A 12,196-nucleotide genomic window follows, 5' to 3' on the forward strand; every position below is an offset into this window, starting at 1 on the left:
AGTTGAGCTCCAGGCAGCAAATCTATGGCACAGTCCCACGACCGATGAGGTGGTAGTTTCATTGCGGCCCACTTGCTGAACACATCCTGGAACACCCGGTATTCCCAGGGAATACTGTGTGGTTCGGGGCTCTCGATGGAGGCACAGACAGGGAGGAAACCAGGTGACAGGGGACGAACTTGGGACATACAGTGCTGCTGACAGTACTCACTCCAGCGAATAACTTCGTTGGTGCTCCAGTTAATGATGGGTGCGTGTTGGGTTAACCAGGGGCGCCCCAGGATGATTTCCACTGTGGAATTCTCCAGCACCAGAAACGAGATGGTTTCCTCATGAAGGCACCCTATGCAGAGCATGATGGTGGGGGAGCATAGTTGGATCTTCCCACGACCCAACGGCTTTCCCTGAATGGTGAGGATATGGGCACGTTTCAGTGGTCTTAGTTGAAGGCAGTGGAGTGTTACGGGATATGAAGTTCCCAGAAGAACCAGAGTCTACAAGGGCTTGCGCTTAAAGGGATTGGTGAAATGCAATTAATGATACAGTCATTCTAGTCAGGGTAGCAATTTGAGGGCTGAGCTGGATAGTACTCACCGAGGGTCGTGAGGGACGGATAGGACACGAGCGAATCACGTGTCCCTGCTCCCCACAATACAGACACAGTCCGGTGGTTATCCTCCGCGAACGCTCCGCATGGGTGAGATGATACGAATCCACTTGCATGGGTTCTGGTGCTGGAGCCGGTGAGGCGGATGTGCTCGGTGAGGCGGGTGGCTGGATCGGGGTACAGGCCATGAGATGTTGGGAGATCTTGATAGCCTTTTGAATGAAACTCTCTAATCCCACGGTGTCGTCAAATGTCACCATTTGAAGGCGAATGTCAGCGTTCAGCCCTTGCCGGAACGCAGTTAGTAAAGCCACTTCATTCCATCCACTCGCCACCACCAGGGTGCGGAATTTAATGGCATACTCACCAGGCCTTGCCGGATACGGAAGAGCTGGTCATGCGCGGATATCTCAGTGTGACTAAACACCTCCTTGAAGTGGGCGGTGAACACAGATAGAGTGCGAAGGTCCTGACTGTTACTGTCCCACATTGACTGGGCCCAGTGAAGAGCGCGGCCGGCGAGATGAGAGATCATGAAGGCCACTTTGGCGCGGTCATTGGGAAAGGCTTGTGACTGCATCTCGAAGTATAAGGAACATTGTAATAAGAAACCACCACAATCCGCCGCCTCACCGGAGAAGATAGCGGGCCGTGCCATGGGACTGTGGGAGGCAGATACAACGGGCGTATGAATGGCGTGGATTAAATCCTCCAGTGATGGGGGTTTCGGTGGTTGTGGCTCCATAACGTGGGTAAATTGTGGTCTGGTCTGCTGTCACAGTACAGAAGGAGACCAGGAACGGAGAGGTAAAGTAAACAGAGCTTTATTGAACAGGTGCTGGGAGGGAGAGAGAGAGAGATGGAGAGCAAACGGGTTAGAGCAACAGTCTATGGAATGGAAGAGACCAGGCTCACGTGATGAAGGGTTCCTTGGTGGATCAGGCTGAAGAGGATGGCACAGAGACAGGAAGGTATCAGGATGGAGTCCGGGTTCAGTGAGTCAGGTAAGGAGTAGCGTAGTGAACTCAAGACCAGACGAAGTGTGACTGCAGTGGCTGTGCATTTAAACTAGTGCTGATGAGGTGGTGACAGGTGCGGCTGATTAGTACTCCGGTGATTGTGAACGGGTGTGTGAGATGATTGGGCCTGACGAGGCTGGACTCTCCCTGACAATATGATCAAAGAAGGCTGTGAAAATACTGTAAATCTGCATTGTTAATCCATTTGATCATTTATTTTAGAACTTCAAACCTTAAATCAAACCTTATCAAATTAAATTGTAAAATTATATTCTCCAATATATGTTGGCCATAATTAATGCTTTTATTTAATACTTTTTGCAACATTCCTTTGGATAGCAGCTCTGAGTCTTCTCTTATAATGCCTGAAGAGTTTGGAGAACACAAGACAAGAGATCAAAGACACCATTCTAGTGTCATCATGTTGGTGCTACCCTAAACCTACCCACTTCTGAACCATATAAAACATGTAACAGGCAAACATAAGTGCAGTCACAGGTATTTATTGCAAAAACTGACCATAAACAAGCAGTATAAATGCATTACAAACAAGTCCTTTTGCATTCCAAGTCTTCTGAAGCTATACGTCTTTATGTGAAAAAGAGAGTAAAACATAAGGTTTTAATCGCTGAAAATGATCCCGCTCCGTTAACGTGCTCACATCCAGTGTTGCCAAATAATTTTCAGGGGAAGTTGCTAAAGGAAGATTGATTTGTTGCTAAAAGTTGCTAAATGGCGCGATGTCATTGCGCGGTGACGTCATTGCATAATCACGATGCAAAATTGTGTCACTGCATCAAATCTCAGCAAAAACATTTTTTAAATATGTTAATTTAGATGTGTTTATAAAATAATATAAATGCATAATATAATATTAAAATATAAATAACTAATTTTAAATACAACATTGAATTATTTAACACTTTCACATTTTTTAACAATTACAATTTAAGTTTATTTTTATTAGCTAGTAAACTAGTAAAACTACTCATTCTGAACGATTATAGATTTAAGCAGTGTATTAGTAGTTCGTATGCCACACTCTAAGAAAAGTCTGTAAAAATAGGGCAAAATCTATTAATATGAAGGAATTTTCCGTAATTATTATTCACACGTTTTTTTACCTACATTTTAAATTATGAAAAGTTGCTAAATCTAGCAACAAAATTGCTAAGTTGGCAACACTGCTCACATTTCGTTCAAAAAGATACTCCCGACCATAGTATGATGCAATCGGTCACGAGACACACAAGAGCCAATAGCATTTCACAACCAAGGCTGACGTAAGACTTTAGGCTTCTTCTGGCGGCATTTTTTTAATTTGCGCAGAGATGTGCACAGACACTGCAGCACGCAGGATGAGCTTTAAGGCGGACGGAGACGGCGATCGTGTCTATTCCTCTCACAAATCAATCGTTTTGCCTCGGAAGACTTGTAATATTAATACTTTTTGAATAAATTATGACGGTAGTTGTATCTGCCTGTTATATCTTGTGTTTTATTGACAAATGGTAGGTTTAGCAGCTGAGCATAGGCGGAGCATGTGTAAGGCTGGGCAAGGCTTAGGGGGACTTGGGGCAAAAATGCCACTAAATTGGACAACAATGCCCTTGCACTAACAAATTAAATCTATTACGTCTGTTGCTAACAAAGTGAATATGAATAGATAGTGTCGATTGCGGCATTAAATTAAGATCTGCTCATGTTGCGCCTTATTTCATTTTAGGCGTTTTTACAGTGTTGCGCATTTGAACCAATCACACACAATTCTGTTGAGCTTAGGAATGCAATGGCCAATCAGAAGCGTTCAGATGAGTCATCGTTCAAAAATCAGTTTTGTTGAGTGTGTGCGCGTTCGCTGACTGAATTCCGGACTCTTGCGAATTCTCTCATCATAAACAACAAAGCGCAGATGTACGTACAATGTAAGTAAGAGATTAATTTCATTGTATACAGCTTATATAATTATCAATTTCTAAAGTTTTTATTAAATTGTAATAATGTCTTATGTAATATGTAATAATGTAATATGTCCCATTAAACATTTTTTTAGCCTACATGACACCCATGTCTGGTTCTTGCCCAAAAAGACAGTTTATGATGTTTGATAGATTTGGCTGCTTTTAGCCTTACCCTGGAGTTGGTTCACCCTCCGCCTATGCAGCTGAGTCAAGTCAAGTCAAGTCACCTTTATTTATATAGCACTTTTAACAATACAGATTGTGTCAAAGCAACTGTACAGCATTAATTAGGAAAATAGTGTGTCAATAATGCAAAGTGACAATAGTAAACACAAATTTTTCAGTTAAAGGCAGTTCATCATTGAATTCAGTGATGTCATCATCCAGCTCAGTTCAGTTTAAATAGTATCTGTGCAATCAAGTCAACGATATCGCTGGAAATTAAGTGTCCCCAACTAAGCAAGCCAGAGGCGACAGCGGCAAGGAACCAAAACTCCATCGGTGACAGAATGGAGAAAAAACCTTGGGAGAAACCAGGCTCAGTCGGGGGGCCAGTTCTCATCTGGCTAGATGAAACCAGCAGTTCAATTCCAGGCTGCAGCAAAGTCACATTGTGCAGAGGACTCAACTGGCTCCTGTGGACTTGTCCCGGTGGCCGTCTGAGACAAGGTCTTTACTGGGGATCTGTATCTGGGGCTCATCTAGTTGTCCTGGTCTCTGTGCTGACTTTCAGGGCTGTAGAGGTCCTCTCTAGGTGCTAATCCACCATCTGGTCTGGATACGTACTGGATCCGGGTGACTGCAGTGACCATCTGATCTGGATACAGACTGGATCTGGTGGCTACGGTGACCTCGGAATAAGAGAGAAACAGAATAATATTAGCGTAGATGGCATTCTTCTAGCGATGTAGCAAGTACATCGGGTATTATGGAAAGTGTTCCCGGTTCCGGTTGACCTAATTAATGCAGTCTAAAAATCCTTTAACGGATTTGAATATTAGAAATGTGTTAGTGTGTTATGTGTAAGCCAGGTTAAAGAGATGGGTCTTTAATCTAGATTTAAACTGACAGAGTGTGTCTGCCTCCCAAACAATGTTAGGTAGGTTATTCCAGAGTTTGGGCGCTAAATAGGAAAATTGAAAAATAAGCGTCCTTAGCCATCTTCAAGAACCGGCTGAAAACACATCTCTTCCATCTTTATTTGACCCTCTAACTCTATCACTCTCTATTCTAATTCTATTCTTTAAAAAAACACTTGTCCCTTTTAGACTTGCACTCTATTTATTTGCTGCTTGTTTTCTTTAAAAAAAAAACGAACACTTGCTTTCTAATCTTTTTGTATTCTATCTGTTTTCTTTTCATTTATTACACAATTAACAAAAGCAAAAAAGACCTCTAACACTAGCTTGCTCTATTCTTTTTCTATTCTATCTGTTTTCTTTTTAATTATTATATTTTAAAAAACCCTTGCTATGTGTACTGCATTAAGCTAACTGATACTTGTTATAGCACTTCTATATCATTGCCCTTTTGTTGATTTTGATCGCTTCCATTATCCTCATTTGTAAGTCGCTTTGGATAAACCCATCTGCTAAATGACTAAATGTAAATGTAAATGTTTAGGGGCAGGGGTTGTTTAAATAGTGTAATACAAATGAAACATTTGTAACTGTTTACATTGAAACATCACACCCCAACTTATATGCAATAATGGCAATATTATTACCCAATATATAATTTAATCATGACGATAAAATTACCAGTACGTTTCACGTTGGCATATTGACGCCAAGGGTTTCTTATTTAAAGCAATGGAGGGCCCTGCACGTCGAAAAATTACGCTAAAGGGGTACCCTGTGCGTCAAAAAGTGACGCCAAAGGGTCCTGACCAAGCATCAATATGTGACGAGTTGGGAGTGAGAATGTGTTGCTCAAACAACATCTAGTGATGTAGGTGCTGTTTGATCATTTTTAGGCTTTCTGACACAGAGGATCAACTATTTTCTGAAGTTTTCCATCTGTGATCCTTGGAGAGACTTTGGCCACTCTAACTATCTCCTCGACTTGCTTTAAGACAATCTAGACCCAGTTGTGACCTAATAAAGAGTGAGACTTGTAACCCAAAGGTAGCAGGTTTGAGTCTCAGTACCAGCAGGAAATGTAGGTGGGGGGAGTGAATCAACTATGCTCTTTTCCACCCTCATTACCCACATCAGAAGTGCCCTTGAGCAAGGCGCTGAACCCCAAATTGCTCCCTGGGCACCGCAGCAGAAATGAAATGAAATGCAGAGCACAAATTTTCAGAAAATTTCACAAAATTCAGAGCACAGATTTTTTTCATCATTTTTTGACGGTTGTTATGTTTCTAACACTGTCTAGGTACCACCTGGGTTTCTTATACACTTGACCTTCTGTACTTTGGTAACGATGCTCCAGAGCGCCAGACTTCCCAGCCTATCTATATGAGAGTGCCATTCTTGGAGTCATTTATTCAAGGGATACCATCAGGTCAGAGACCACAGTATAATGAGTGTTTATGGAATTAATTTTTTTAATGTGTGTATATATATATGTGTGTGTGTGTGTGTGTGTGTGTGTGTGTCTGTGTGTTAGCCAGTTCTAGATAACACAATTAATAATTATTTTACATTGCATGGACTGTGATACACTCTGAAGTTGTGATACATTGATTGCGATGCGCATCCATAGAAAATGGGATAGTGGTAGACAGAGGTAGACATAGCAATCATTGTATGGTAAAATTGCTCAAAACTGCTGGTCTAAAGCCTTAAAAATCACACCAGCAGACAATCCACAGTGCAGACAGCAGGTACAACGCATACTCAGGTTTTTGCTAAGGAGCCTGTGATGACCGAGGCCACACATAAATGTATTTGATTTAAATGTTTGTTTTGATAAGTTGATTGTTTGATCTTCCTTTGTAAATTTGTATTTATTTTTGTATGTTTTGTTTATTTGTCTAAATATTTATGCTTTAAGTTAGGTAGTTTATGTTCTCTTCTTTATGCGAGGTAAAGGAAGGTAGCTCCTAATTATTTTCTATTCACTGGAGTGCACGCTGGTGCATTCCAGTGAATATTTGCAGATATTGCAACAACATAGACTAGAATAGAAAATAAAGAAGGTGTAACTACGAGCAGAGACAAATTATGTTGTTCTTTATTTACATGATTTGTTATAGTGTATAAGTGAATATGATTTATGGATGGTATTAATTTTATTTATTTTGTTCTAAATGCGATGTGAATTCATCTAATTTAGGCAGTTAAGTCATTTGAATGTATTTGTGTGTGAGTGACCCTTTGTCATTTGTTAATGGTTCGGTCCCGGTAATATACAGTAGCCCCTCACTGCGGAACACAAGATCCAGGGGGTGTGGTTGGATCCACATCTAGGGGGTGGAGATTGGTAAGTTAAGGGGTGGAGATGGGTAGGTTTCGGGGTGGAAATGGGTGGGGTTTAGAGATCAGGGGCTGGAGACGGATGTTTTGTTTATTTGTCTAAATATTTATGCTTTAAGTTAGGTAGTTTATGTTCTCTTCTTTATGCGAGGTAAAGGAAGGTAGCTCCTAATTATTTTCTATTTGCAGATATTGCAACAACATAGACTAGAATAGAAAATAAAGAAGGTGTAACTACGAGCAGAGACAAATTATGTTGTTCTTTATTTACATGATTTGTTATAGTGTATAAGTGAATATGATTTATGGATGGTATTAATTTTATTTATTTTGTTCTAAATGCGATGTGAATTCATCTAATTTAGGCAGTTAAGTCATTTGAATGTATTTGTGTGTGAGTGACCCTTTGTCATTTGTTAATGGTTCGGTCCCGGTAATATACAGTAGCCCCTCACTGCGGAACACAAGATCCAGGGGGCGTGGTTGGATCCACATCTAGGGGGTGGAGATTGGTAAGTTAAGGGGTGGAGATGGGTAGGTTTCGGGGTGGAAAGGGGTGGGGTTTAGAGATCAGGGGCTGGAGACGGGTAGGTTTAGGTATATGTAAGGTGGGAGGAGTTGGATCTGGATCCAACCACGCCCCCTGGATCTTGCAGTAAGGACCATCTTGTAATATAAGGGCTAGGTTTTGTTTGTTAAGGGAGTTTTTTGGCTTGGGATCCCAACTGTTAACATCTGAACCCTGGAACTCCATATTTTCTTTCCTTTATTTGTGCAGTTTTCTTTATTTTCTTTATGTATGGCCAAGTGTATGTTTTAAAAAATGGGGAAATTATAAAGAACTGAATTTTTTGTAAATCATGCTTCCTGTGTTTATTGGACGAATACTGACAGAGCCGAGCCGGTGACCTGGCTGCTCAGTTGTAGTACAGCAACTGTGGCAACGAGACGTGATGTCTCCTTTCCCTCCTTCAGGGAACGAGGGTTACATATGTAGCTGAGACATTCCCTTTCAGTCGGTAACTTTTGACTTCGCAGTGATGGCTGATCAATTGGGGAATCCCTACTAAAGTGCCATAGATGCTGCCCCTTCCAGTGTCCTGTCCGAGCCTCCTGCGCCCTTTGTTAAAGTATAGGCCAGGGCTCACACCAGGAAGGCCAGTCACTGTGAAGGAATATGGAATACACATATGGGATCCCCTCAGGGTGACTACATATGGCACCCAGCCTCCTACCGGTTCTCACGGACACATCGAGTGAAGGCCTGGCTCCGCCACGTCTGGCTGCCGAGGGTGATGGAGGAGCTCGACAGGGTCTGCAATATGGAACTCTCTGGAGCAAGTATCACAATTTGTGCCATAGCAAGCCAACACTAGGTCAGGGCCTCTCGGTTCTTCTACCCGTTTGAGGTGAGAACACAGGAGGATACAGACTCAACACGAAGGCTATGGAATATAGCGAACATGTTGGGGTTGCCCTACTAAAGAACCTAAAGACCAGGTTGTGCTTCCCTACCATCTTACCATCCACGGGGTTGTGATTTGCAGATATTGCAACAACATAGACTTTTAAGGGTGGAGGGAGACGGCCTTCGCTCCAACCCTTGCTGCAGAAAGAACAGCACGGCTCTGATCGGGCATCTTCGGCGTCCTCTCGGTGTGAGGAACACCACTCGATGAACAGGTTCCACTTCAAGGTGTAAGCGTGTCTCGTAAATGGTGCACGTGCCGAAGTGATGGTGTCACCTACCTCTTGGGGTAGGTCACCTAGAACCTCTACGTCCCATCCAGGGACCAGACATGGAGTCTCCAGAGATCCGGATGCGGGTGCCACAGGGTGCCCTGTCACTGAGATATAAAATGTTTATAAAATGTTGCCTATAAATAGTCCTAAATTTGTTCTAAGATCATTTCTCAAAAGTGTGTAGGTGCGATTCAGAGAAATTTATTTATAGACATCTATAAATCGCAAATGATCTTGAAATTGTGCACAGCTCACTGGTGTCAGATCTCTGCCTTGTAAATGCCCCCTAATTAATATCATTACCATATAAAAGAGCACACGCCAATATCCGAATTTCTATGCTTGAGAATGACGAGCACAAAGAGAAAAAAAAAACTTTACTGAGTCTGAAATTGAGGTCCTGCTGGCGGAGGTAGAGGTTCGTGCGGGGACGCTTTTTTATTTAATAATGTGTCATCCTACTTTTTAAATCACTTGCTATGACAACTAATAAAAAGTTTAGTATCACAAAATTCTTGCAAAACTTAGGAAAAACTAAAAAAACATTATTGAAAGAAAAGTTGGACATTTCATATCATAATAAAATTAATTATTACACGATTATGGTCTCCGGTCTGAAAAAACCTGCATGTGATTTGGCATTTCTTCATAAGCTTTTTACACAGTTTACTAATGCTGTTCAAATGTGCCATTAATGTACTGACACAAAAATATATAGTGTATTTTATACGAATATAACTGATGTAAATGACAAAAACAAAGTTTAAGGCTGATGTCGATATTCATTTTCACAGAGGCAAAGCAGCAGATGTTATAAATAAAAACAGTTAACTATGTTATTGAACAGAATATATTACAACCGTTATTCCACAACATAGGCCTATTCTTATACGCTGCACTATAATAAAATAATAAAAAAACAACATGGAATAAACTGTGTACAGAAAGCTAGCAAAGAACTCTCAACATTAGGCTACTAAAAAGGTCAGTTTAATCTTGCAAAAACTCCTGTTAATAAAAAATCTGACTAGACTGCACAATTGATCTCTTACACTGCATCTTTGAATTCGGTGCTTGCACGTACACTGCTTTTATTATTATTGCAGCTTAGATGTTCAAATATCTGCAGTACTCCGACTTTGCCACAAGGAAAAGTGCGTATGCCTGCTCAGACCCTGACGTGGCGGTAAGTACTTTTCCATGTCAAAGACCGTTTTTATAAATATGAACGTTGCCGTGGAAATCTGTGTATATGCACATTTTAAAAATGAGGCCCCAGGTCTGGTTGGGCCAGTAAGGTGCAACGAGCAAGACCTGCTCCTCGTCCTCACTGACTTTGCACAGTGTCTGTGCAAGAAGGCTTGCTATCTGTTTGTCCAAATCCAACACCATACCGAAAAAAGGAGGCCTTGCTCCGCCATGTCTGACTCTGCGTCATGGAGAGTTTGCTCTTTTCACAGTTGACCCAAAGACCCAACTGCCTTAGGTGCCTGGGCACCAGGTCCCAGTGCTCACACAACTGATCCCGAGACTGTGCCAGTCGATGAGATAGTTGAAGATACGAACACCTTGCTCTCTCAGGGGAACAAGAGCCCCCTTCTGCAACTTTCGTGAAGAGACGGGGAGACAGGGAAAGCCCGAAGGGCAGGACCATGTACTGAAATGCTCGTCCTTCGAATGCGAACAACAGAAATTGTCTGTGGCGCGGGAGGATTCAGACATGAAGGTACACATTCTTCAGGTCGATCAATGCAAACCAATCTTGGGGATTGATGCATCCAAAGATGTGTTTCTGCGTTAGCATCTTGAACAGTAGCCTGTGAAGGGCCTGGTTCAAGACATGCTGGTTCAAGATTGGTCGTAATCCACCACTTTCTTGGGTACTATGAAGAAGGGGCTGTAAAACCCCTGGCTCTAGAGACTAGAGAAGGCTCTATCGCGTCCTTCACCAGTAGGACTGCGATCTCCACGTTCACTTCTGATGTGAAGTGAATGCCCCTGAACTTGGGCGGATGCCGGGTGAAATGAATCACATAGCCGAGTCTGATGGTCCAAAGGAGCCAGCAAGACAGGCTGTGTAACGGTAGTGCTAGCCATGCTCCCAGAGACCATGCAAGTGGGACCAGCGGAACCACAGATCTACCCGCGAGGTGGAACACAGGGACCTGGCTCCAATCATCCAACCTCAAGGAATCTTCCTCTCCAGAGAGCTCCGGCTCGCCCTCCAATGCAGCAATTGACAGCATGCTTAATGCCCAGGCACGTGAGGCAGTGATCGTGACCATCACCCAGCACCAGGTAATGACTGCATCCAGGAACGCACAGGTGGAAAGGCATCTTTAGAAAAATGTGAATGCTCTTTTAGGAAAATAGCTCTTTCAGTGTGTGCTGAAGCAGGGGTAGTGCAGCCTGATGTGTGCAACCCACTCGACATGGGAAAAAACGACCACCACTGTAGTGCTGTTCCACCAACATGGAAGCCCCCTTAGAGCACGCTGAACTTGTTCGGTAATACACCAAAGCTTGGCAAGAGAAGAACAATGATTCCACTTAGCTCCGAAGCAAAAAGCTGAGTACGTGTTGCACCTGCCGCCTGTTTATACTCACACTGTGATCAGCAGCAGCTGGATACAATTATCGCATGCCATTGTGCATTGGTTTGTTTAGTTTACACTTGAAGTAGACAGATCTCTCAAGCAAGAGCTCTCAATTTAATGGTCTTCAATGCGACGTCAAAAGTGACCGACAGAAAGAGAACGTTACTGGCTTATGCATGTAACCCTAGTTCCCCAATCAAACAAGATGCGGCGTAAAAATGCTTTAGCAACATTTCTACTTGACTGGGTCTTGAAGCATATGTGATATCAGTCCAATGGAATGACGGGATGTCACGGGCGTGGTGACATAGAGACCAGGAAGCTTAAAAGGCTCTGAAACTTATAGAGACCGCAGAACCCGGCTTCCGAACCCCGAGAGAGAGCGCTAGATCCAGGGGCAAAAGACAGAGAAAGGGAGAGACCTTTCGCTAAATCCATATGCGATCCCCGTGATCTCAATCGCCACCATACCTCAGCAACAGCGGGAGCGGGAGTGGGAGCGGGAGCGGGAGCGGAACAGGAACCGCAAAGACATGGACACACTCTTGGAAGAGTGCCCGGTGGGAGCGGAGCATTTTTGGCAGTAGCACGATGCACAACCGATCATGTGTATTCACAACTGTAAAGTTAAACACGGGCAAAGAAGAACACACACCGTCAAAAGTGCTGTCTGTTTAGCTTGCCATATATCGCCATATATAAGAGCAGATGCTATGGAAAACAGCATTCCAACTCTGCTATACTGAAAAATGTCTACCCAACAGAACTTTGAATAAGTATGCTTAGCACAGATTTGTGTGAACAAAGACTAAATAAACCCAAAAAGACCCGAGAGCCTGGGGTTGAA

General features: G+C 42.8%; 1 protein-coding gene across 1 annotated transcript in view; it reads left to right on the top strand.

The window, feature by feature from the left end:
- Positions 1–12,196, top strand: part of LOC107594958 (cytosolic sulfotransferase 3) — a 54,398-nt gene that overhangs the window by 7,370 nt on the left and 34,832 nt on the right. The window contains exon 3 of the mRNA XM_016285191.1: positions 5,967–6,095. Coding sequence (XP_016140677.1) covers positions 5,967–6,095 — 129 coding nt within the window. The remainder of the gene's footprint in view (positions 1–5,966; positions 6,096–12,196) is intronic.

This window comes from Sinocyclocheilus grahami, unplaced genomic scaffold, assembly GCF_001515645.1.
Source record: "Sinocyclocheilus grahami isolate Dianchi unplaced genomic scaffold, SAMN03320097.WGS_v1.1 scaffold194.1, whole genome shotgun sequence".
NCBI lineage: Eukaryota > Metazoa > Chordata > Actinopteri > Cypriniformes > Cyprinidae > Sinocyclocheilus > Sinocyclocheilus grahami.